This window comes from Bubalus bubalis, chromosome 15 (assembly GCF_019923935.1).
Source record: "Bubalus bubalis isolate 160015118507 breed Murrah chromosome 15, NDDB_SH_1, whole genome shotgun sequence".
NCBI classification, from domain to species: Eukaryota; Metazoa; Chordata; class Mammalia; order Artiodactyla; family Bovidae; genus Bubalus; species Bubalus bubalis.
This window is the reverse complement of record NC_059171.1, coordinates 12,385,546-12,412,125: the sequence shown is the minus strand read 5'-3', so window position 1 is coordinate 12,412,125 and position 26,580 is coordinate 12,385,546. Positions and strand designations below refer to the sequence as shown.

The following is a 26,580-nucleotide window of genomic DNA, read 5'->3' as shown; positions in this document are numbered from 1 at the left end:
ATATTCATCTTTTGACATTCTTTTAATTCTAGGTCTAATTCACCTTGGAGTCAGTTCCAAGCCTGCATGTCCTAGTGAAAATAGACCCTCATTTCCTACTAGATTTTTATTTTGAAAAGTTTCCTACATACAGAGAAGTTGAAAGAATAATCCAAATATCATCAAAAATTCAATAGTTTCTAATATTTTGCCTCATTTGTCTGTATTCCCCACCCCGCTGTGTATGCAATTTTTTTTTTTGGACTCTTTGAAAATATGTTGCAGCTTTCATGCCATTTTACCTCTGAATACTTCAGCATGTATGTCTTAAAATAAATGTTCTCTCCTATATAACCACATTATTACACCAAACAGAGTTAACAATAATTCATAGTATTTAATATCTAGTTCACCAGGAAAACCATTTTTACTTAAGCTAGTTTATATTTGGTTTCTTTACTAACTGAAAGAGCCCTAATAAGTATATTTTTATTCTGTTGAACTTTACTGGACACTTCAAGTCTCTTCAAGTCTGTTGAGGTCATACTGGATTCGGGTTATGAAGAGAGACAGAGAGATACAGAGAGGAAAAGACTTTCTGACAGTGGAGGCAGAGATCAGAGTAAGCTGCAAGCCTAGGAGCACCAAGGATTGGTGGCAATCACTAGATGCCAGAAAGAGACACAGAATGATTCTCTCCTAGATCTTCTGAGAAAACATGGCCTGATCTCAGCGAGATAGCAGTGAGTGGTGGTGTGAAGCAAGATCTTAATTACCTGCCCGGGAATTGAACCTGGATAGCCTGGATGAAAACCAGGAATCCTACCCACCAAAACAGCAAGGGCTAGGGGCTAGAAGCTGTTTTTCCCTGGATCTTTGCCCCTAATGAGAAATGCATTTATCATGGAGGCAAAAAAGTGTAAATGCAGGTACAGAGTTTGTTATTAGAGACATAGCACAACAGCAAGTGGGAGAGCACATAGAGAAACTGTTTAGTTAAGACAAGCAAGGCCGAGATGGACCCCTGGAGAGAGGGGATGGGTGTTCCCCCTTGTGAGGAGCACAATAGAGAAGCGGTTTAGTCATTTATGTCTGTCAGTTCTTCTGGGTCTTTGTCTTCCTTCAGGCCAATTATCTGGCTTCTTTTTCCACACTGACCTACCCTGGGACCTTTCCACCCTGGGACCTTCCCCTGGGGTGGCTTGTACCTCTCAGCCCACATGGATCTCGAAGTGAAGGCTTCTCGAGGAACAAGACTCGATAGAGCCTGGCGTCATCCCCTGACTTTAGACCCACAGGGAGCCTTTCTGTGCATGCATCGTCTATCCCTTGTTCCAAAAGAGGGGGAGCAGAGATCTTAATCCTTTATTCAAACAGAATTTTGCACCTCTTTGTCCTTGCCATGACTGTTACCTTAAGGTGTTTCCAAGAGACAAACACTGTCTTTATCCTGTTTCTGTTGTTACTTCCAATTTGGAGGGCAAACAGGAAGCTGATTGTAAATGCCTCAGCTGGAGCCCACCATCTCCTGTCCCAGGAAATGCAAACAGGAGGCTAGTTGTAAATATCTAACCTGGGGCCCATCTATCTCTTACATCAGGCCCTACTGACACCTTGATTTTGAACTTCTGGTCTCCAAACAGTGAGACAATAAACTCTGTTGTTTTAAGCGTTTGTGGTATTAATACTTTGTGGCAGCAGTCCTTGGAAATTAATAAAGAGAGCCCTAGACCTCCTGATTCTCATGGCTATACTTACAGTCTTTAGAAAAACAAAGAAATCTTTGATTCTTTCTGATTCCTTTTCATTGTGATGAAGTATAAGATGAGACCATTAATTCTCCTTCAGGTTGTTCAACTATATTTTATCTATTAATATTTACCTGATTTTCCTTCACTAAACTGTGGCATAAAAGGGCAGTAACTTTGTCCTTTTTGAGTTGTAAGTCAAACAGGATAAAATAAAAAACATTTTATGACTAAATGAAGGGATTTTGAAAAACTTGTAGTTGAGTCTTAGATAAGCCCTTTGGCTCTCAAGTGCTTTAGAGAAGTCAAGAAGTAGCTGCTGGAACATTACAGTTTGCAGGTTTTGGTAATACTTGAGAGTATAGTTTCAGAAAGTGTTTGGAACAAAAGCCGTATTGTAATGGATATGTGATGAGTGGAAACAGGCAAATGGAGGCAGTGTATGAAATAAATAATGTATGTAAATCAATACAGAAATGTGGTTTTGAAGGGAAGGAGTGGTATCTTGAGGGATAGCAGGGCACCAGAGAGACTTTTTGGTTGTTTTTTTTTAAAAGGTAGTGTGTCGTAGGTTGAAAGGAAAGCGGTATTGAAGAGGGGAAGATAAAGGATATAAAAAGGAAATGATAAAAATCTCTCTCTGTTGGCGGGATAAGTGTTTTCCAGATAAGTTTTAGGTCCTTAGAGATGTTTGGACATGTTTTCAGGGGTTTATTAATTCTCAGAGAAACTTAGAATTTTGTGTTTTTTTTTTTAAATGATATGAGTAAAAGTATGTATGCATATGTTGGATCTTTTGGATGGCCACCATAAAATTGAGTACTAATACAGGATTTCATGTCTGCAAATGAGAACAAAGGTAGACAAAATGGGGTGTTCTACCAAATGAAGGTTTTGTCTGTTCACATTAAGGATAGTCAAAGAATTGAGTCTTGGGTTTGCAAAGAGTCTGACACGACTGAGTGTGCACACACACACACATGCACATGCTGTATTGGAGAAGAAGATTGTTGGACATGAAAGAACTCGTGCCGTATCTTTTGGTACAATGTTTATATTGTGATTAGCAGTTTGCTGCTGCTAAGTCATTTCAGTCGTGTCCGACTTTGTGTGACCCCATAGACGTCAGCCCACCAGGCTCCCCTGCCCCTGGGATTCTCCAGGCAAGAACACTGGAGTGGGTTGCTATTTCCTTCTCCAATGCATGAAAGTGAAAAGTGAAAGTGAAGTCGCTCAGTCGTGTCTCTTAGCGACCCCATGGACTGCAGCCCACCAGGCCCCTCCAACCATGGGACTCTCCAGGCAAGAGTACTGGAGTGGGATGCCATTGGCTTTAATTTCAGTAAAATATCACTATCATGTTAATGTGATTTTCGAATTTTATTGGTTTTAATTAATTTATAAATGCTTATTTTTGAAATATTTTTTAAGTACATTTAGAACTACCTCATCTTTTTTTTTTTTTTTTTTCGGCTGCTCTGTTTGTCTTGTGGGATCTCATCGTCCTGTGACCAAGGGTTGAACCTTAGCCAGAGCAGTGAGGGACCAGAATCTTAACCACTGGGCCACCAGGGAACTCCGCTACCTCATTCTTTTTAAAACATAATATTCCATTGTGTGAACTTGCCAGTTGTACTTAACCAGTTCTGTATTAATGGATATTTAAATTGTTTGGTATCTTATTACAAACAAAGCTACAATGAATATCCACATATTATAATCATATGTGATGATATATTCTTAGGATATCTTGGAGTAGGGTCTCAAGGTATGTGCATTTATCATTTTGATGAATAATGTTGAGGAATTGCCCTCTGCAGAGGCTAATACAAGTTTGTATTCTCACCATCAATGTATAAACAATGTATGTCATTTACTGTGATGCTAAATCTATATGTAAGTATATACTTGCAATTTTTGATACTTGACAATCATTAAAATATTTTCTTGAGCTTTTAAAGTTAAACTTATTAATGTTATATTTTGAGATTATTTCAAATTTACAGAAAAATTCAAAGAATAGTACAAAGAATTTCCACACGCTTTACGACATTTGTGTGTGCGTGTATGTAATTTTTCTGAACCAGATGAGAATAAGCTGCTGACATGGTGCTTCATTACTCTAAAGTCTGCATTATGTAATATTTCCTGAATATAAGGATAAGTTTCTATAAAGTACAAAAGTACAACCATCATAATTAGGAAATTAACTTTGATATAATATTATCATCTGATCCACAGATCTCACTCAACTTGAGAGAGTGAGTTGTCCCAATGATACCCTTTATGGCAAAAATAAATTAAAATAAAAAAAAATTGAAGTACAGTTGATTACAGTGTTGTGTTAATTTCTGCTGTATAGCAGGGTGATTTGGTTTTATATGTGTGTGTGTGTGTGTGTATACACACACATTCTTTTTCAGATTCTTTTCCATTATAGGTTATTATATAGAATATACCTTGTGCTAGACAGTAGGTCCTTATTGGTTATCTATTTTATATATAGTATTAGAGTATATATTAATCCCAACCTTGTAATTTATCCCCTTCCTTCCTCTTCAGTAACCATAGTTTCTTTTTTACATCTGTGAATTTGTTTCTATTTTGTATATAAGTTCATTTGTGTCTTTTTTTTTTTTTTTTTTTTTTTTTTTGATTCCACGTGTAAGTGATACCATATAGTATTTTGTTTGTCTGGCTTACTTCACTTAGCATGATAATCTGTAGGAACTTTAAAAAAACGAATATGAGAACATTTTTTCTGCTAGTCCAAAAATGTTGTATATAGTTGTCATGTCTCTTTAGTTTCCTTTCATCTTGAACAATTTCTTAGTCTTTGCTTGTTTTCTGTGCAGTATTTTAATATTCTTAAAATTATAGGCCAGTCATTTATGTAGTGTTCTTCAATTTGCATTTGTTTGGTGTTTTCTCATGAGTAGATTTAGGCTATACATTTTTGGCAGAACTACCACAGAAATAATTCTTACACTGTATCATTAGGAGGGATATGGTATCAATTTATCCAATTATTAGTGACAGTAAGTTTATTTGAATAGATTGAAGTCTACTGGGTTTCTTCACAGTAAAATTATTAATTTTGCCTTTGTACTTAAAAAGTATCTATGTGGAGATATTTTGAGACTATGTAGATATCTAGGCGGCTGTTGGAGAAGGGGGTGCTGGAGCGGGCCGACATGGTGGAGCTGCTCAGGCCACGGCCGTTCGCAGAGAAGATCACCTATGAGGAGCTCGTGGAGGCACGGACATCCTGGAGGAGGACACGGCTCTTCCTGAGGGTCTGCAGGGCTGGCATGGGGGGCCCGCTGCAGGAGAGCCCAGCCTAGCGCCTCCGCCTGGAGAGCAGCCTCCAGGACCCCCAGGAAGCAAATTAAAGCACATGTAACCCGAAGCAATGGTACCCCACTCCAGTACTCTTGCCTGGAAAATCCCACGGAGGGAGGAGCCTGGTGGGCTGCAGTCCATGGGGTTGCTAAGAGTCAGACATGACTCAGTGACTTCACTTTCACGTTTCCCTTTCACACATTGGAGAAGGAAATGGCAACCCACTCCAGTGTTCTTGCCTGGAGAATCCCAGGGATGGGGGAGCCTGGTGGGCTGCCGTCTATGGGGTCGCACAGAGTTGGACATGACTGAAGTGACTTAGCAGCAGCAGCAGCAACTTGTATTTAATCAAACTTTCACCCAGTAGTTTTAGCTTTGATTGTTGCCAAATGGTGATTTTCTTATTGCGTCTGTATTTATTAGTTAGCATTTTGAGGTTAAGCTAGAACTTTTCCTCCTCTCATTTACTTGTTAATTTTTACAGATTCTTAAATTTTTATTTAATGGGTTGTGATCTGTTATTATTTATTGTGATGCTCAGATTGCCTTAGATTTGACCAATGGTAACCTCTTTACTAGGGCTTCTGTGTCTTTTTGACAATCCCCATGAATTTTTGAGCACTGTCTGACACAGTAAGGTCTTCTTTGCTCCAGTTATTGAAATTAGCCAAGGGTCCTGATTCCTTTTTAATGGAAAATACTATTTAAAAACCAAGATCTGGGCACTAGGTAAGCTCATTATTACTGCAGTGTTACTCCTTTTAACCCTTCCGTGATCAGGGTTAGGATATGTATTTATTAATATATTTGTATTTTTTAATCTCCATTAAAAACCGTGGTTTCATACCAATACTCCAACTCCAATTCAGCACCACACGATTCAGTCTAGTCCTTACTCTTCCATAGCTGCAGCACCTTCTTTGATAGTGAGATAACTGGTCATCATTAACCTAAATATATTTATTTATTAATTCATTTCACTTGTATGGAGGCAGTCTACTAAAAAGGGACCATAATTAGTAGTAAATGTTATAGAAAAAGAGAGGGATATGAAAAAATGGTTGTTTGAGCAAAATCAAATGAAAATTATGGCATGTTAAGGCTTCTTTATATATGCTTTTATTGACAGCACCATCATAAAAAGGATCATTTTTGCAAAATATTTGTGGGTTTCTTAACTCTTCCCAAAGGCCTGACATCCTTTGATATTCAAATCAATCTCTAAGTACCTATCATGTCAGCTTTTTATGGGTTCATTTTCATTGTATTGTTATGTGGTCTTCAAATAGACTTTGATATTATAGTTAAGCCTTAAAAGATATTTGAATGGGAACTATGATTTTTTTTTTTAATTTGTGAGCAATTAAGTGGTGAATTTTTTTTTTCTCTTTAGTGACTCTTTTTAATATAATTGTAAGGAATCAGAGACATCATGTTCTTTTTTTCACCAAAGAAAAGTATATTAAGAATTTAGGAGGCTATCACTTGTCCTTTCAGGCTCTTTTATGAAGATTTGGGTCACGGAATAACTAGGTCTCTAAGTTATTTCCCAGTCCAGATTATTCACCAATGTCAGGAGCCCAATCTGCTAAACAGGGAAAAGACGACAGGTGTATCCCTACATCTTTTAAAAATACTAGTGAAAATAATTCTCCCCAAAATATTTGCCTGTAGTTCTCAGGATAAAGAATGGCTTTTGAGGAAGCATATATACTGGGACTATTCTTTTGAATTCCTGACTCGGAAGTGAGTAAGTATGTTCAACTTTAACCTGAAATCAGACCAGTAAAAAACAATCCTAGTTATTTGAATACTGACTCTCCTATACGCATCCCTCCAAATATCTTGAGCCTTGTTTGAAATTACTTATTATCCAGGACTCTAGGAGATTGAATTACCAAATTCTCTCCTGAATATAGAGAATTGCTTGCTTTTTTTCCAGAGATGGGCACTCATGGGAAAGGGCCATAAATAAGGCTGAGCACTGAAGAATTGATGCTTTCAAATTGTGGTGCTGCAGACAACTCTTGAGAGTCCTTTGGACTGCAAGGAGATCAAACCAGTCAATCTTAAAGGAAATCAATCTTGAATATTCATTGAAAGGACTGTTGCTAAACTGAAACTGCAATACTCTGGCCCCCTGATGTGAAGAGCAGACTCATTGGAAAAGACCCTGATGCTGGGAAAGACTGAAGGCAAAAGGAGGGGGTGCGGAGGATGAGATGGTTATTTAGCATCACTGACTCAATGGAGATGAATTTGAGCAAACTCTGGGATATAGTGGAGGATAGAGGAGCCTGGTGTGCTGCAGTCCATGGGGTTGCAAAGAGTCGGACATGACTGAATAACAACAAAACAACAACAGATTAATCTGGCAGTATGCTTTATGCTTTGGGAAAGTTAGTATGGAATAATTGAAATCATAATGGTGTTCAGCCTCTACTTTTTAGAGAATGAACTGTGTTTACATCTTGCCTCTTACTTGAATCCTCATTTAAAAATAAAGTGTGGACAAGTGGTGATTTAAGCAATGTAAAATAGGCAAACAGGATAAACACAATGGAAAGAAAGATTAAAAACTTTTTATATCAGTTAATATGCTTTTCAAAAAATTTATTTTTTTTAATTGAAGGATAATTGCTTTATAGAATTTTGTTGTTTTCTGTCAAACCTTAGCATGAATCAGACATAAGTATACATGTATCCTCTCCCTTTGTTCAAGTATTGGTAAAAATATTGGACTGTGAATTTGAATTTTATTAATATTAGCATGTGTAACTGGAAAATACAGGCTTCAGGAATGACTGGTGTAGCAGTTTAAAAGATGTCATTATGAGCCCAGTTTCTTTCTATTTTTTCTGTCCTCCACAAGATTGACTTCATTCTTAGACTGGTTCCCTTCATGTTAAATGATAGATATTGGCACCTCTTGGCACCACGCACTTCGTTTTTCTCATCAATCTGATGACATATGTATTGCCCGTACTCATACTCATTAAATAATGTGTCTTAACTTTGTGCTGATATTGAGTTACTTCCTTGTGTGCATTGGGTTTCCTCATCTTCGATCTAGGGTACCACACTGAAGAAGAAGCCTTAGTAGCTTCTGAAAATTATCAGATTCCCACTCTCTGTCTCCTTCCAGGATGTGGGAGGTATCTCATCCACATTTCCTGGCAGCTACATGCTGGGGGAACATCCATATTAGCTATACTGAAAAATGATTAAGTGAAAAAATGTCTAAAGACGAGTAGCTTTAGCAACATTTTTAGTATACAAAATTTAACTAAGGCTAGACTCCTCCCAACCAGCTTCTGGAGCAGTCTCCTTTAGCTCACAGTTTCTTACCCCAAAGATAAGACTTGGCCAATCTTCCTTAATAGATGGCTGAGAGCTTTTTAAAGAAAATGTGTGTAAATTTAGATTGTATAGAGATTCACACAGTATGGCTGGAGTAATGTTTTGTAATTTGACTCTGTGAGATAATAGAAAATATCTGTACTGGTCCCTACCCCCCAGTTCCTGGCACAGAGTTCCTAAAACCCTTGTAATTTCCTCAGTGATAAGAGCAGTAGGAGCATCTTTTTTTTCCTAATGTTTGGCCTTTGACCTCAGTTCTTGACACAGAGTTCCTAAATCCTTTGGAATTTCCTGGTGATAGATAGAAATGTCTTTTGTTTTTATCACTTTTGTGGTGATTCTGGGTGGGCTCCTGGTTGAGGGCTGGTCACCAGAAAGACTAAGCTGTGATTAGAAGCTTGGAATTTTCAGCCTGTTCCTATTGCCTAGAGAGGGGAGATGGACTGGAAGTGGAGCTGATGGTTGATCATGGCAATATGATAAAACCACTATAAAAATCCCAAAAGTATGGGGTACAGGGACTTCCCAGGTGGCGTTAGTGGTTAAGAACCCACCTTCCAATGCAGGGGACATTAAAGAGGTGGATTCAATCCCTGGGTCTGGAAGATCCCCTGAAGGAGGGCATGGCAACCCACTCCAGTATTCTTGCCTGGATAATCCCATGAACAGAGGAGCCTGGCAGGCTACAGTCCATAGGGTTGCAGAGAGTCAGACATGACTGAAGCGACTTAGCAGGCACGCATGGGGTATGGAGGGCTTTGGGGTTGGTGAACATATGGAGGTGCTGAGAGAGTGGCAGCGCCCAGAGAGGGCATGGATACTCTAAGCTTTTCCCCTATGCCTTGCCTACACATCTCTTCCCTCTGAATGTTCATCTTTTATCATATGCTTTTATAATAAATTCATAAAAGTAAGCAAGCTGTTTTCCTGAGTTCTGTGAGCTGCTCTAGCAAACTAATCGAACCTGAGGAGGGGTCGTGGGAACCCCTGGTTTATAGCCGGTTGGTCAGAAGCACGGCTGAAAACCTGGCCTGTGATGGGCATCTGAAGTGGGGTGGGAGCAGTCTTGTGGGACTGAGCCCCAACCTGTGAGATGTGATGCTGTCTCCAGGTAGATAGCATCAGAATTGAGCTGAATTGTAGAACATCCAGCGGGTGTTGGAAGGGGTGTGAAAGTAAAGGAGAAGCTTAGGAGAGCGCCGAGTTTTTCCTTCTTAGATTTCCTTCAGTTCTGTAAGGGTTTTCAAGGTCCCTGTTAACCTGGGTTTTGATTGTCTTTTTTTTTTTTTTTTTTTTTTGGGGTCCATGCCACCTGGCTTATGGCATCTTAGTTCCCTGACCAGGGATTGAACCCTGGGCCGGAGGTAACCACTGAATCGCCAGGGAATTCCCAGGTTTGATTGTTGTGAGGCTTAGCATTTCAGGGTGTCATCCCCAAAGCACAGTGGTGAAGTATGAGATGTAAATGCTATAACTGAGAATGATTCTCAGGGCTTGAATTCACCCTGGCTTTTAACCCTGTGTGGAAGAATTTTTTAAAAGTCTCATCTTCCTCACATCCTGTGGTGTGAAACATGCCTTCTCGGAGTCTCTGGACACCGTGTGCCTCCTGGACCAAGTGTTCCCTTGCCCTGCCTCTGGAGGCCGGCCTGCGGCTTCACCTGAGCCAGTACCTCGCAGTGGCCGCTGCCTCGCGGGTGATGAACCACACTCTGCGAGGGACTGACTCCTTCTCCGCTTCCGATCTTGGATGAAGCACTGCGCCACAGAGCTCGGGGGTGGCACTCCGTGCCCCTGTGGAGGCTGGATGACACAGTCTGCAAGTGCAGTAGAGGTTATTCCTAGGGGTGTGAGCTTGGTCTTTGAGGTATGGGAGACAGGAGGGAACCTGCCAGGTAAATTCCTCTTTTCCGCCCATGGACTGCTCTGTTTCTTTTTATAGTGTGTCAGGTGTTCTGAGGAGAGTACCAGGTGGATGCATTTGCCAAGTGGCCTACTCTGTCTTTTTATAGCTTGTTACAAAGTGGTAGCCAGCACTATAAAAAATAGTATTTATTTATTTATTGTCCATGTGGCATGCAGGATCTTCATTCCCTGACCAGGGATCGAACCCATGCCTCTTGCAGTGGAAGTGTGGAGTCTTAACCACTGGACCTCCAGGGAAGTCCCCAAGCCAGGACTTTACATGGTTCTTGCCTCAGTTTACTTTTTTTCCACTCTTGATGCCTTGTGTATGCAATACTCAAGGAAAGCCTCAGCATTCCAGTCATCGTTTCAGGCCGTTTGCCAGAGAACCTGGGCTAAGACAAAGATTAATAAGATAGAAAATCTATACCTTTTTAAAGAAAAAAATCTCCTAAAATATGGAAATAATCTCAGTAGTCATGTACTCTTTTTATCTAACAAGTAGTTCATGGGAAAAAAATCACTACAGCCCCCCACTCTGGGAGGGACTGACGACTCCTGCCACATCTGATGTTGGATAAAACACCACACCTCAGAGCTTGAGGGTGGCACTCCGTGCCCCTTGGAGGCTGGATGGCACAGTCTGAAAGTACAATAGGGGTTATTCCTCGTGGGATGAGTTGTTCCTTATTTATTAAATTTAATAGATCTAATTATCTAAATTCTACTTTAGAAATATGGTTTTGTCCAAACTTCCCACATTTTTAATAGCTAAAGAGTTAAAATATATTAGCAGGTATATTTATTTTTTAAGGGTAATTTTTTGAACGTATAATTTTGAAACATAAAGAAACATTGATAGTTTTACATTGACTACCCATACACTAACCACCTAGATTCCACAATTAAAATTTTATTGTATTTGCTTTATTGCATATCTGTTCATCCTTCAGTCTGTCTTATTTTTAAAAAATGAATTTTAAAGTTGTAGACATCAGTACATTTTATTCAGAATACATCATGCATTCATTGAGATTAATGTACCTAAATACATTCTCCCCATGCAACTATCTAAAATACTGTATGTAAAGCTGTGTGTGCATGCTGAGTCACTTCAGTCGTGTCTGACTCTTTGCGACCCCGTGGACTGTAGCCCGCCAGACTCCTCTGTCCATGGAATTCTCCAGGCAAGAATACTGGAGTGGGTTGCCATGCCCTCCTTCAGGGAATCTTCCCAACCCAGGGATCAAACCTTCATCTCTTACATCTGCATTGGCAGTTGGGTTCTTTACCACCAGCATCAGCTGCTGCTGCTGCTGCTGCTGCTAAGTCGCTTCAGTCGTGTCTGACTCTATGCGACCCCATTTATAAATTTTACCTGTAAGAAATTGGAATTATTGATGTGAGTGGTGTATTTCAAATAAATGTCATGCAGTATACATATATCTACCTACAACTTGATTTTTTTCATTCACTAGTGTCAAAGATAAACAAAGCCAGACATTAGTTAAAAACAATTAAAACAGATTTTATCCAATAACTCCTGACAGTGGGGTCAAGAACTGAGCTCCATTCTGATTTCTGCAGAGGTGACTGGGCTTTTGAAGGGAGGATGAGGGAGGCAGAGTGCTCAAGTCGAGTCAGGGAAGTGAAAAATGGCAAAAAGCAGGTTGGTGTAAATGAGATTAGGCACTGTGTCTGCTAGCTGGCAGTTATCAAAGTTAGGATCCCACCTTCTCACCAAGACTGGAAGGCCTTGACTCTATTCTTTCTGATAATTGCATTTCAAAGGAATGACTTTCAGGTCCTTGGGAAGGACACTCCTGAGTTGTGGGAGATCCAAAGCATGTCAGAGGGACAGAGGAAGGATTCACAATTGTCAGCCTTTTTAGTAAATGTGCTGCCAAAGGGAGGTCAAGGGCCTATGGTCTCAGGTGTTGGCTGGAACAAACAGTAAATTCTTTTGGAAGCTCTGAGCTTTTACGGAATGGAACTCATGGGGAAGCTAGATTGTCCCCAACACAGGGCTTTTAGGCTGCTAGAGGCCATCCTAGGCGTGGTCAGGTCTCTTAGGGCGGGGGTTAGGATGAAGATATTCCCTGCTGAAAGTACTTTGCAGTTCTCACTGGTGTGCTTTGAAGATTTTTGTTTTCATTTTAGAATCCTTTTAGTTGCTGCAGGGTTTACATAGTGTAAATACATCATGATTTATTTACAATTTTATTAAAAACAATCCTACAGTGAACATCCTTGTGCATGTGATCTTATGAACTTATGCAAATATTTCTCAGTTGTCAGATCATAATGTGTTTAAATTACATTTTAATATGGTTTACTAATTGCTTTCTGAAATGTCTCTGCCATTTAATACAGTTAAATGAAAGGTTCTAAGCTATTCCCCTCACTTTTGGTCTCCTCCCAGTAATAGTTGCTGTCATTAGTTTGGTGTCTGACCTTCTTGACCAAAGCTGCCCAATAGAACTAGAATATAAATCATACGTAAAGATTTAAAAATTTTCTAGTAGCCATGTTAAAGAGAGTATAAAGAAACAGATGAAGGTAATGTTGATAATACATTTTAATCGATTCAATATGTATGCAACTTCAACGTGTAATTAATATAAAAGTTATTAACTATTATTCATACTGAGTCTTTGACAGCTACCATGTATTTTACATTTACAGCAGATCTCAATTTAGATGCTGAAGTTTTATTTTGCATTCTTGATTAGACTTCATATTTATGAAATAAATAAGTTCTAAACATAATGTAAAAATTCACTAGCTGAATTGAGTTTTTAAAAAATTCTGATTATGTTCACATCTCCATCAACAAAACTATCTCATCTTTTTCAGAAGAATTGATTTGACTTGGAAATAAAAGCATGTAACTTTCAAAAACATGTCTGTCCAAGTTAAGCAGATTTACTAATTCTTGTGTCAACTCCATATTGTTAACAATGAATTCATAAGAACATTGTATAAATTTAAAAGCAGCTCTAAATTTCAAAGTCAACAAAGTATTTTTCAAATTTTTCTTGTTTTTTCATGTAATTTAAATAAAACTCTTAATTATAATTAAAATTTCTGTCAGTTTATGTTAGAGGGATATATAATGTCAGTTACTGATTTGTATTTTTATGAAAATTTTTATTTTAAACATATATTCTTTTACTTATCTCACCAGGTCACAAATATACCTTTCTTTTCTTTGGAGTTTCAAATTTGACTCAGTCATATACGGTATGATATTTATGAGAAAACATAAATTACTTTGCCATTTTTTGTTTTTGTTCTTGATTTTTGAATGTTTAGCAAGTGTCCCTTTTATTTTTTTAAAAAAATCTTTGGCTCAGTTAAAAATCTTGGGTTGGTTGGATTATTGGAGTTATGTCCCATAATCACAGGCAATAAAAATTATAAATTTTATAGATAGTACAGTAATTTATAAAACTCTTCATGACCCAAACAATGAGCACTGGCAAAACACCAGAAACATTAATATATAAATTGTGTTCTCTTTTTAACCAGTTCCAAGAATTTATATTTCCGTATGTATTCCAAGTGTTTTTTTTATGCTCAAAATTCTCCAAGCCAGGCTTCAGCAATACGTGAACTGTAACTTCCAGATGTTCAAACTGGTTTTAGAAAAGGCAGAGGAACCAGAGATCAAATTGCAAACATCCGCTGGATCATGGAAAAAGCAAGAGATTTCCAGAAAAACATCTGTTTCTGCTTTATTGACTATACCAAAGCCTTTGACTGTGTGGATCACAATAAACTGTGGAAAATTCTGAAAGAGATCGGAATACCAGACCACCTGACCTGCCTCTTGAGAAATCTGTATGCAGGTCAGGAAGCAACATTTAGAACTGGACATGGAACCACAGACTGGTTCCAAATAGGAAAAGGAGTACGTCAAGGCTGTATATTGTCACCCTGCTTATTTAACTTCTATGCAGAGTGCATCATGAGAAACGCTGGACTGGAAGAAGCACAAGCTGGAATCAAGATTGCCGGGAGAAATATCAATAACCTCAGATATGCAGATGACACCACCCTTATGGGAGAAAGTGAAGAGGAACTCAAAAGCCTCTTGATGAAAGTGAAAGAGGAGAGTGAATAAGTTGGCTTAAAGCTCAACATTCAGAAAACTAAGATCATGGCATCTGGTCCCATCACTTCATGGCAAATAGATGGGGAAACAGTGGAAACAGTGTCAGACTTTATTTTTTTGGGCTCCAAAATCACTGCAGATGGTGATTGCAGCCATGAAATTAAAAGATGCTTACTCCTTGGAAGGAAAGTTATGACCAACCCAGATAGCATGTTGAAAAGCAGAGACATTACTTTGCCAACAAAGGTCCGTCTAGTCAAGGCTATGGTTTTTCCAATGGTCATGTATGGATGTGAAAGTTGGACTGTGAAGAAAGCTGAGCACCGAGGAATTGATGCTTTTGAAGTGTGGTGTTGGAGAAGACTCTTGAGAGTCCCTTGGACTGCAAGGAGATCCAACCAGTCCATTCTAAAGGAGATCAGTCCTGGGTGTTCATTGGAAGGACTGATGCTGAAGCTGAAACTCTAGTACTTTGGCCACCTCATGCAAAGAGTTGACTCATTGGAAAAGACTCTGATGCTGGGAGGGGTTGGGGGCAGGAGGAAAAGGGGACGACAGAGGATGAGATGGCTGGATGGCATCACCGACTCGATGGACATGAGTTTGGGTGAATTCCGGGAGTTGGTGATGGACAGGGAGGCCTGGTGTGGTGCAATTCATGGGGTCGCAATGAGTCGGACACGACTGAGCGACTGAACTGAACTGAACTATTTTATTACTTTTCGCTTCACTGGGTCTTTTTTGTTGTGCATGGGCTTTCCCCAGATGCAGCTCTTGGGCTCCTCATGGTGGCTTCTGTTGCAGGGCATGGGCTCCAGAGCGTGGGCTCAGTAGTGGTGTATGGGCATAGTTGCCTCCAGGCACGTGGACTCTTACCAGACCAGGGATCAAACCCCTGTACCCTACATTGGCAGGAGGATTCTTATCCCCTGGACCACCAGGGAAGTCCTCCAGATGTTTAGCAGCATATTCGTGACACTCGTCATAGATTCTGCCCTAGAAAGTTGAACAAAGTATTTTCATATGTATATGGAACAGTAATAAATGAAATATTAATTCTTGTTTTAAAATTTCAATAAATCTGGGTTTTTAGACTTAACAGCAGCATCTATTGTAGTAGAACTGTTTTTTGTTCCATGTCTAGCTGGAATTCTTTGACAGATATAGAAGATTAAAACATAGCTGTGTTATGAGTTCATGTATCTATTTGGTCATGAATTGGTAACATTTCTCTGTAACTTTGAAAATCTTTTGAGATAAAATGTGACTCATGTTAATAGGGCTGCTGCTGCTAAGTCGCTTCAGTCGTGTCCGACTCTGTGCGACCCCATAGACGGCAGCCCAACAGGCTCCCCCACCCTGGGATTCTCCAGGCAAGAACACTGGAGTGGGGTGCCATTGCAGTATCTCTTTTATCGTAGAACTCAATTAAAAATAAAGGATTTAAATGTTAGCAATTTAAAAAATATTGAATCAATTGATGTACGATATGTTAGGTCTCATATTCTATAGGCAATTGTTGGTTGCTTAATTGAAGGTCTTTCATTTTTAAAATACCTTTTAAAATCTTTTCTCCATAAATTTCTGATAAAATTTACACAACTGAAATAATATATATTTTTACCATCTCTTTGTCTAAAAATGGTTGTTTTTTTTTTGTGAGTGCAAGAAACCATTTTATAGCTGACCAAAGTTGCCAGATCAGACCTTGTTACATATTATTTAAAAATATTTCTGGATATTTAATTTTGATTTGAGGTGACTAAACTTCCTCAGTTTTTGTTTGTTGAGAGGAAATTGCTTGTCAGGTTTATGTTTATGTTGACACTGTCTCTTAGTATTGTTTAGTTTACTTTCTTTAAGCTTTTAAAATGTATTGGGCAACTTATTCCTGTTCTGCTTAGTAAATTGCCTTTGGTATTCAAAGTGAAATAGGCAATATGCTTTAGTTCTGTCTTTTTTTCTGTATTATTTCAATAAGAGTACTAGCTTCTGCACCTGCATTTAATTCTGCATCAGTAGGGACCAGGTGGGGGTGATAAGGACTGGGATCCACCGCCCAGAGCACCTTCTTCCTCTTAAAACAGGAGTTTGGGATTGACGTGAACACACTACTATATTTAGAACAGACAACCAACGAGGATCTTCTGTTTAGCACAGGGAGTGCTGCTCAATATTCCTTAATAACCCAAATGGGAAAAGAATCTGAAAAAGAATAGATACATGTGTATGTAAAGTGGAATCACTTTGTTGTACACCTGAAACTAACACAACATTATAAATCAGCTATGCTTCAATTAAAGAAACAAAACAGAGGAGGGGATTGCATCTGTAGGGGAGATGCTCTTGAGTCCTAGACCTTATCTGTGTTTAAGGCTCAACTAGAGAAGGCAATGGCACCCCACTCCAGTACTCTTGCCTGGAAAATCCCATGGATGGAGGAGCCTGGTAGGCTGCAGTCCATGGGGTCGCTAAGAGTCGGGCACAACTGAGCGACTTCATTTTCACTTTCATGCACTGGAGGAGGAAATGGCAACCCACTCCAGTGTTCTTGCCTGGAGAATCCCAGGGACAGGGGAGCCTGGTGGGCTGCCGTCTATGGGGTCACACAGAGTCGGACACGACTGAAGTGACTTAGTAGCAGCAGCAGCAGTGTACTTTTTTACATTAAAAATTTTGCTCATTATTTTTTAGCTAGAAAATTAATTCTAATTAAGACAGAATAAGTAATTCACATTAATAATCAATTACAGTTTACACAGGGTGTCAATGTAATTTGTGCTGTTTGCATAAAATATTCAAACAAATCAATTAAGTGTTACATCAGTGCATAGAAAAAATTCATTCAAGCAGAATCTCTGATTTAAGATTGACTACACTGGTGATGTGATTATGTGTAATGTCAAGAAAAATTGTACTGACAAGTTAAAACAGGCAAGAAGACTTTACTCAAGACTGTTCCAGCAGGGGAGAGAGACTGAACTCAGATGCTACTACAACAGGGGTTTGTAGCTAATGGGCAGGGTAAGGCAGTCAGGTAAAAAATTACTGAGAAAAACGTGGTTAGGTATTAAGGGTGGGAGTGTCAACAGTTTGGTTAGGTTTCAAGGGTAGGGGGATTGTCTGTAAACTGGTTTAGTAGGATTCTTGCTAGTTGAGAAGAAGGCTTAGAGGAGCCTGATTAAAGTTTGGCGAAGGAGGGAGTTCTAATACTAGAAACAATAGAATCATTTATGACAAAAGGGTTAAGTAAAAATGTAATCCTATCCAAACAATGAAGTTGTGTTTAATGGAATAATATGCTGCTGCAGTTAAAAAATTATGTTTTTATTAGTTAAAAACTAGGGCTTCTCTTGTAGTTCAGCTGGTAAAGTATCTGCCTGCAATGCAAGAGGTGCCAGTTGGATTCCTGGGTCAGGAAGATCCCCTGGGGAAGAGATAGGCTACCCACTCCAGTATTCTTGGGCTTCCCTGGTGGCTCAGATGGTGAAGAATCTGCCTGTAATATGGGAGACCTTGGTTCAATCCCTGAGTTGGGAAGATCCCCTGGAGGAGGGCATGGCAACCCACTCCAGTATTCTTGGCTGGAGAATCCCCATGGACAGAGGAGCCTGGCAGGCTACAGTCCTTGGAGTTCCAAAGAGTTGGACATGACTGAAGCACAGCATGGCACAGTTAAAATTCAGTAAAATAAAAAAAATTCAACCTCTTCATCCCATTAACCACATTTAAAATGCTCAATAGATGGACTTCCCTGGTGGTCCAGTGGTTACGATTGTGCTTCCACTGCAGCAGTTGTGGGTTTGATCCTTAGTTGGGGAACCTAGCCCACGTGCCGCAGGGCCAAAAAAAAAAATTGCTCAATAGCTGCCTGTGGCTCATGGCTCCTGTAATTAGACAGTGGAGTTCTAGACCTTTTTGGAGTGTCATTACCTGTGTATTGACCTGCATTCTGTACCTAAATATATATTTTCTGTACCCACAGAAATATTTAGGTTTGGGTGCTTTTGATAAGCATAATGGAATTATATTGTATGTATTTTTGTTTTACTTGCTTTTTTTTTTTTTTACTTACCATTTATTTTGGAGCTTGTTTTGTGTCAATACATAGAAATCTGCCTGTTGCATTTTAGTGCTGCCCGGGGTTGACCATAATATGGATATACTTTAGTGACTTTAACTTGTTCCCAACTGATTGCTCTTAGATTGCTCCCAGTACTATGCATCTGCCAAGAAGGCCTTGTGTGTTTGAGCATTTTTCCAGGTAGAGTCTGAGAAGTAAAATTACTGCAATTTTAAAAGTTTTTGCACATGTAAACTATGAATAGATACTCTCAGATTGCCGTCACCACAGCCATTTTACACTCCCGTGAACATTTCCTGAATAGTACTTTGTCCTGCACCTTCATCCGCTCCTGACATTTTCAGTCATTAAGAATTTTGCGAGTCTTATGAATGAAAATCATTTTTGGTATACATTTCCTTGATAGTGAGATTGAATGATTTTTCATGTTTTCATTAGCACTTCATTTCTTAACACAATGCTTGTATTTAAAGATAGTATATATCCTGTGTTCTTGCTTTCCTTTAAGTAACTGATCAGGTGGCTGGAGCAGGTCAATTTTCAGTTTGCTTCTCTATGGACCAGAATCATTTACATGACTATTTTCTGCAGTCTTACTCAGCAATAAAACTGCTCAAAAACAGTGAAAGGCTAGAAACACTGAAGAATCAGATTACCCTCTAGAGTATGCCAGAAAACATCTAGCATCCTACAGTGCACCCGGCAATCGTTCACTTTTTTTCCTGACAAATAACATGTTTAAAGCTTCTAGCACATTGTCTGGCTCAGAGTGAGAACTTAATAAATTTAATTCTCTTCCATTGAAAGAATGAAAAACAAAGTAATTGAAAACGTATGGCATTTCTGTAGAGCTGCAGTTCTTTGGATAGGATCTGTATCTAGATTTCTAGATCTGGGCTTCCCTGACAGTTCAGTGTTTACCTTTGTTTTCCTTGGGTCTTTCTCAGTGCTTGGGAACATTATTATAGGTAGGTGTTCAGTAATTGTTTGATTGAATGTAACTGTGTTGAAGTATGTTCTAATTCATTCTCCTGTCTGGAAAAACATGTGTATCAGGAGAAAATAGGCTTGTTTGTTTACTTTGTTATTTATCATGTTTTCAGACAGAGATTAGGAAATATATCCTAAACACACAAATGGATAGCCTTGCAAATGACTAGACTGACTGTTTGCTTTCATAGTCCAAATTGTGTGAATATAGCTAAACAGAAATCCTCCTCAGTACTAAGAGCCAATGTGATTTTGTTGTGTGCACTCTCAAGGCGTTATTATGCAGTTCTCTCTGTGAATGGTGTTTTCTACACATGGTAAAGCAGGCTAGCTTATTCAAAGTACGTTACAGCTGGAATAATCCATTGCTTTAAAAATAATTTTTATCTGCTTTTTAGATTTAGTGTTCAAATATTTTTTCATAAGTAACTGGGGGAAAGAAATACACGGTGGCTACTGTAACCTGTAAAATGAAGGAGAAGCTTAGCTTTACTGTGGAGTCTGAGCTGGGTGTAACCTAACTAGCTAGAGGATATGCAATTCCTGATTGACAGCAAGACCAGCATTAGGCAGATTTTGTAAGAGAGAGCAGCAGCTCAGAAACCGTGATAAGGGCTCTGTTAGGAAGCACTGCACTCACCACTCATATCTTTAGTTTTTTCATTTTTCTGCCTACTGGATTTGTAAACAAATAGCACAAAACAGTTCCTCTTTTGTTTTTATTAAAGTGATACTGCAATGCAGTTTCAGTCTATCAGCTAGGCAAACATGTCGAAATTTGATATTCTCACTAAATTAGCCAGTTTTTAGCTGTGTTCCATGCTTATCTCTAGACTTTTGTGTATTAAATCCTATCTCGAGCTGTTCTCTTTATAAGCAAGTGTGTTTTGCTTGTGCCTTCCTGTCTTCTTCAGTGAGAAGCTTTATGTAGGTCAGGCTTGGCTTAAGCAGATTTCCTGAACCTGCGTCAGCTTAAGCTGGAGGAATTTTAATAAACCCTCCCCTGTAGGCGTGGGCCTAAATGAGGCTAGCCTAGTTAAGCCTGATCTTTCTCTGTTTGTGAAAAGAGCTGAGCAGAGCTGAAAGCTGCATGGTGGTTTCAGAAACTGCCTACTTAATTTGAAAAGAACAATGGTAGGAAAAGCTAGATCTTCCAATTTTACCTTATCTGAAAAGCTTGATTTGTTAAAGCTTGTGAAGCCATATGTTAAAATTCTGGAAGAACACACTAACAAACATTCAGTGATAGTGGAAAAGAATAGATGTTGGGATATCATAGCAGTTAACTATAATGCAATTGGAGTAGACCGCCCTCCTCGAACAGCGCAGGGCCTACGCACTCTTTACAAAAGGCTCAAAGAATATGCCAAACAGGAGCTATTGCAGCAAAAAGAGACCCAGTCAGACTTCAAAAGCAATATTTCTGAGCCAACCAAGAAAGTTATGGAGATGATTCCCCAGATTTCCAGTTTTTGCCTGGTAAGAGACAGAAACCACATACAAAGGTAAGCTTTATTTTATTTTGTTGTGGAAAATTATGGCGCCTCCTATCTATTGGGCTCTGGCTTAGTTGTGATAGAGATATGCATAGTAAACATCCCCACTACGGGAGTAGTGAATAGATTCTTTGTTTTGCATTCTTAAACAAGAAAAGTGAGGCTATAAGGAATTTTTCTGCTGCATTTGATTTAAGCCACTGTTGATTGTCTTCCCTTCCCCCTTCCCTCCTTCTGTAGTTTCTAAAAAGTAAAGGTTAGGGAGGAATAAATGGGATGTAATTTGTGACATTACCTCATAAACTTTTGAAGCTTTAATATTAATTTATTTAATTAGCTTCTGAGAGGTACCTTTTTCTTATTTCACTTAAGATTACATTTCATTGGATTTTCAGTTTTGTATAAAGTTAGCAGTTTCAGGAGAAATGGGACTCTCGCTTTATTATGAATTTTCATTGTCTACAGTTACTGAATATTAATTGAGCTAAAAACCTAAAATGAACAATTAAGTAAACTTGTTAGTAGCACCATTGCATATGTATATGTTAAGACAGTTTAAATTATTTTTCTAATTTATACTCAAAAGAGACAGGGAAACACAGGAAAAGGTGTTAATGCGTAATTAAGGATTCAGATTACGTAATAAACGCTTTTGTTGCTTTTATGTATTAATGGTCTAGTTTCACTTTAAGCTCTCCCATAGTGTTTTGCAAGGGTATCAAAATATGAATTGTAATATGTCAGTAAGAGCAACTGGATTAGAAGCAGGTTTTTTGTTGAATTTTGTGCTCTACGTAACCACTTGCCTGGAAATCTTAAAAGACTATTATCTTACTGCTAATTCAGATTTTAACCCCCAGCAAAAGATAAAAATGGCAGCTTCATGCTTTTTCTGAATCATTTGGAGTAATTTAAGCAAACCATAAACTCCTTGCTAGTTGAGAAACCTTTCAAACTTAACTTTACAAAGTTCTTTCCTGTTGGTGAAAGAGTCTTTATATAAGCAAAATGATTAATTGCCTGTGAAATTCCTTTGAAGTTAGGGAAGAAATGGGAAAAACCTTCTTAGTCAAACATATTTGTTATTTTGATAATTTACGAGGATAGTATTTTTGAGCCCAACTTCTTACAATATACTTATTTCTAGTTGATAGCATAGTGAAAGATAACACCAGTGGGAATCCAAGACATGGATACACACTACATTAATTCATGGGGTCACTGCTTAAACTGTTCACTGTGATGACAAATGATTAAATCCCAGTATGGTGAATGTCAAAACCCTTCATAGTGAGACTGCTTTATACTCATTCAATTTTTTTACCTCTTTGAGCCATAAAGAACATTGGCTTTGCATTATAGGTATTAAACTACCTTTTGGCTGTAGGCTTTTATAATTTGAAAACTAAAACTAAATGTAGTTTTATTAAGTTGTGTATTCTAAAAATACAGTAATGTAAAAGAGAAATAATATATAAGATACAAGTATCTATTTATCTATGTATGGTATATGTGTACATACATACATACAATATAGATACCTACACAATCAGTCTTTTGGGACACCAACATTTCTCTGATAAAATGAGTTAATTGATTTACACATTTCTATGCCTACTGTTGAAACAGTTTTTCAGTTTTTAAATGTAAGAGTATCAGAAATATGCCACTTAAAACATTCGTGTCAGCATGTCTGCACTGCCACTTTCTCCATACTAGTATTTTCATTTAATGTATTTATATATTTAATGTACTTATTTGACATCATCTTGACTCTTAATTATCTTGGAAGTTTATAATTACAGTATCTTAATTATGCTTCTATATAAATATGCCTGTTAATCTCATCAAACTCTTATACTTAATAAGGAAAATGTTACTACATATTTTTTTTTAATGTATTTAAAGCTATGCAACTATTTCATAAGGCTGTTTCTGCAATTCACATTGATTTATGTCTTTATTTTTGCCTCTCTTTAATATCATTATATTTTGTGTTTTTATAACCTATCTGATCCTCAGAATTCATATTCATAAATTTTAAAAGTCCTTTTCTGTTTGATCATTTTTTGTGACTTTTTCTAAGTCATTTTTAGACTTTGTTATGCCTTATTTGTGATGTTTTAAACTAAAATAGCATGGAATATAACAGATATAAGGCATATTTTAAATTTACATGGGAGTATATATCTACGTTTAATTGTGAGTCTTATAGTCTATTATACATACTAATTTGGAAAAGTAATTATGTGGGTTTTTAAAATTTCATTTGTAGCTGTAGTTTTAACTTTTTCCCACTCTAGGATTTAGAGATGTTAGTAAAAGTAAATCTTACTAATTTGAATTACATTTGTATTCCTTTTTTTGCTTTCAAAAATCATAAAATCACAAAGGCAAGATTATAATTTATATAACCTATTATACAAATAGATTTTTCATAACACATTAAATATCTTATTTCATTTGTACCTCTTAGACAAATATCTGATATTTCTGGCAATTTAATGCTATTAGTGACATATGGAGAGTTTAAATTCTTTTCCTTATGTTCTACTTGAACTTGTTCCAGCATTTTAATCACCCATGTGGAATGCATTCTTACCTGTATTACTTATTTATGATTTATAAAATGTTCTTTCAATAATATTAAGTGTAGCATTTCCATTAATGTTCCAATAATCTCTTTCACCTCTATAACTTTTGTTTTTAAGTTAGGCAGAGACATATTTTTAAAAAAACCTAAGAAACATGTATTCTTAATTCACAACTTAATATTATACATGAAATTATTTAAAAACCAACAGAATTTTAAGGAACATTGTGTTTTGTCATAACAAATATTGGTATATCAAAATTTTAATTATGCCAAAACTGTAGTTGCCTCTAATAGGAATGCATGTTTTATGGAAATTTCATGTAAATTTAATAAACTATCAATATATAGAGGCCATTAAAAATTGCATTAAAAACACCATTTCATTTATTCAGTCTTTCAGCATATGACGAGTACCTACTAGATTCCAAGTACTAGTATGATGCTGGGTACTGATGATTCAGTGGTAGATGTAAACCCTTGCTCTTGTACACTTCACCTGGCCACTGGTTAAAAGGCTTAAAGAGCACCTGAGTCATGTGGTTCTGGATAGGTAAGGGGGAAACGCCACTGTATTTGAAATTGGAAAGTTAGGAGAACCCCCTGCTAGTGGAGCATACCCCAAATCATACACAGTCTTGATTTTTTGTGTGTGACAAATGCAGAAATCAGTACCTCTCAGAGACTGCCTTGTGTTGTCCACTGGCCCTCCACTGTCCTCCTTCCAAAGTCATGGACCTCAGTGGTTTTTAGATTAATCAGTTCAGGAGAGCAGAAATAGAAGGTCTAGGACTACCATGTGGGGATAGTGAAGCCCAGAATGAGTTAAATGACTCTTTACAGCATTTAAGAACCTCAGGCTTACAGGGACAATTGATAGCTCTTTGAGAGTGTTAAAAATGCCACTTCTTTTTTATTTACCTCCATAGCCTTGTTTAGTATTTGTAATTTACTATTCTTTCAAGAGCCCAATTTTAAAGTTAAGGATAGGGGAGAGCCATATATATATATATATAATGAGTATATATATATATATATAAAATAATTAAAATCCCAGCCTTAGTCACTTTATTATTCCAAGGATTAAAAAATATTTTTAGTTTCATAATTTGCTTTTTACCTTGATAATTTGATGTATATTAAATATGAAATTATGTTTTAAAATGTTCTTGTCTTCATTTGATTTACATTTTATAATGGTTTTTTGTGTGCTGTAGTGCAAACTTGGATGAGGAAGCACAGGCTGGTACCAGTTCACTACAGGTAATGTTGGACCGCCATCCAGTTGCTATTACAGTGGAGGTGAAGCAAGAAGAAGACATTAAGCCCCCTCCTCCACTGGTTTTAAATTCTCAACAGAGTGATACTTTAGAGCAAAGAGAAGAACAGGAATTAGTGCGTGTAATGGAAAGATCTTTGTCACCATCACTTTCCTCTGTTGATATGAGAATGACATCGTCTCCATCTTCTATCCCAAGGAGAGATGATTTTTTTCGGCATGAGAGTGGAGAAAATTTTAGGTCACAATTAGGGTATGATCCTCAGATTCTACAAATGCTGAAAGAGGAGCATCAGATAATTTTAGAAAATCAAAAAAGTTTTGGATTATATGTTCAGGAGAAGAGGGATGGATTGAAAAGAAGGCAGCAGCTAGAGGAAGAGCTGCTAAGAGCAAAAATTGAAGTTGAGAAGCTGAAAGCAATTCGACTACGGCATGATCTACCTGAATATAATAGTCTCTGAGATTTTTTTTCAGTCTTGCAATTTGATTAATTTTGGCCTGGTTAGTTTCATTTGGGAATATCCTGAAGCAGAGTACATATTCTTAAAACATATTGTTAATCTCTGTTATGAAAAAAGCTTTTTTGACATGATTTTCTGATTATTTAATTTTCCTTTGAGATATAGTAAAACTGATGGCATGCTTATAAATTTTTTGTCTTCCTGGGCTTTACAAAAGATGTTTTATTTTGATTATTAACATATATAAATGCATATGTATATACATAAATATTCTTTCAAAGTTCTGAATCTTCAACATTTTTAATTAACACTTTGAAAGCTGTATGTAGTTCAAGCTGTTTATTAATAAGTTAGTTTAATTTAGAAGCAATACTAGCTTCATAGAAGCTTGTCTATATGACACTGATTTTTATGCTTTCATTCTTTGAAGGAATAAGTTCTAGAATTTTAGGGACTAAAATGTTAGGGACTAGAATTTTAGGGACTAAAATAGAAGGTATTTGGAGAACACTTTTCCCATCTCAATTTAAGGGTAATAAAACTGAGGGCAAGGGAAAACTCAGTGATTTACTTGGTTTAGCCAAGCTCTTTATGGCATAGCAAGGACCAGCACTCGGTTTTTGTTTCTCTGTAATTTTCCCCCCCCTACGGTTTCATAGAAGAAAAAATCCGCTAAAGTATCCTACATGGTAAAAAATTAGAAACATTTATTTCATTAAAATTGTCTTTAAAAATTGGTGGATTGTGAAATCAGGGGGATTGTGTCAATTACTCCCATCCTCCTTTTTTTTTGTTGTTCTGCAAAATAAGATATACTGTTGGAGCTGTTACATATTGAGGTGGCCAAAAAAGGTAGTTTGATTAGTGAATATGTTGTACAGTAAATATGTTTTTTATTTTTACTTAAAACCAAAATAACTTTTTGGCCAATCCAGTATGTTGACTCTGAGATTTAATATGTTGATTCATTTTGAATGTCTTAGTCTGAAAAAGATTTCTTTCACAGTAAAATCACAGTAAACTTTAATGAACAAAATTAAAATTTTACTTACAATAAAAATAGCAAAACATTATATGTGTATAACTTATGATATCTGTAGTCTTATGTTTTTGTAAATATTACTATTTTAGTATTTGTGGAAATAAATAAAACCTTGATTCTTAAAGCACACATACACATTTTGTTAAATCTTTAATATGTGTACTACTTAAGGATTTCTATT

General features: G+C 37.3%; 2 protein-coding genes across 5 annotated transcripts in view; both read left to right on the top strand.

Annotated features, from left to right (window-relative positions):
- RAD54B (RAD54 homolog B) overlaps nucleotides 1–26,580 on the top strand; it is a 113,579-nt gene that overhangs the window by 25,640 nt on the left and 61,359 nt on the right. Inside the window, exon 1 of one of the 4 annotated variants that reach the window (XM_025265042.2) lies at nucleotides 20,899–21,030. The exons of the other annotated variants lie outside the window; for them this stretch is intronic. The gene's annotated coding sequence lies outside the window, so the exon portion shown is untranslated. Of the gene's footprint in view, nucleotides 1–20,898; nucleotides 21,031–26,580 lie in introns of those variants that run through there. 4 annotated transcript variants of the gene reach the window in all.
- On the top strand, nucleotides 18,150–26,528 carry LOC102395397 (fibrinogen silencer binding protein). The gene is made up of 2 exons (XM_006076279.3): nucleotides 18,150–21,030; nucleotides 24,832–26,528. Exons 1-2 carry the CDS (start codon nucleotides 20,657–20,659, stop codon nucleotides 25,355–25,357), a joined length of 900 nt encoding a protein of 299 aa, XP_006076341.1. The 5' UTR covers nucleotides 18,150–20,656; the 3' UTR covers nucleotides 25,358–26,528.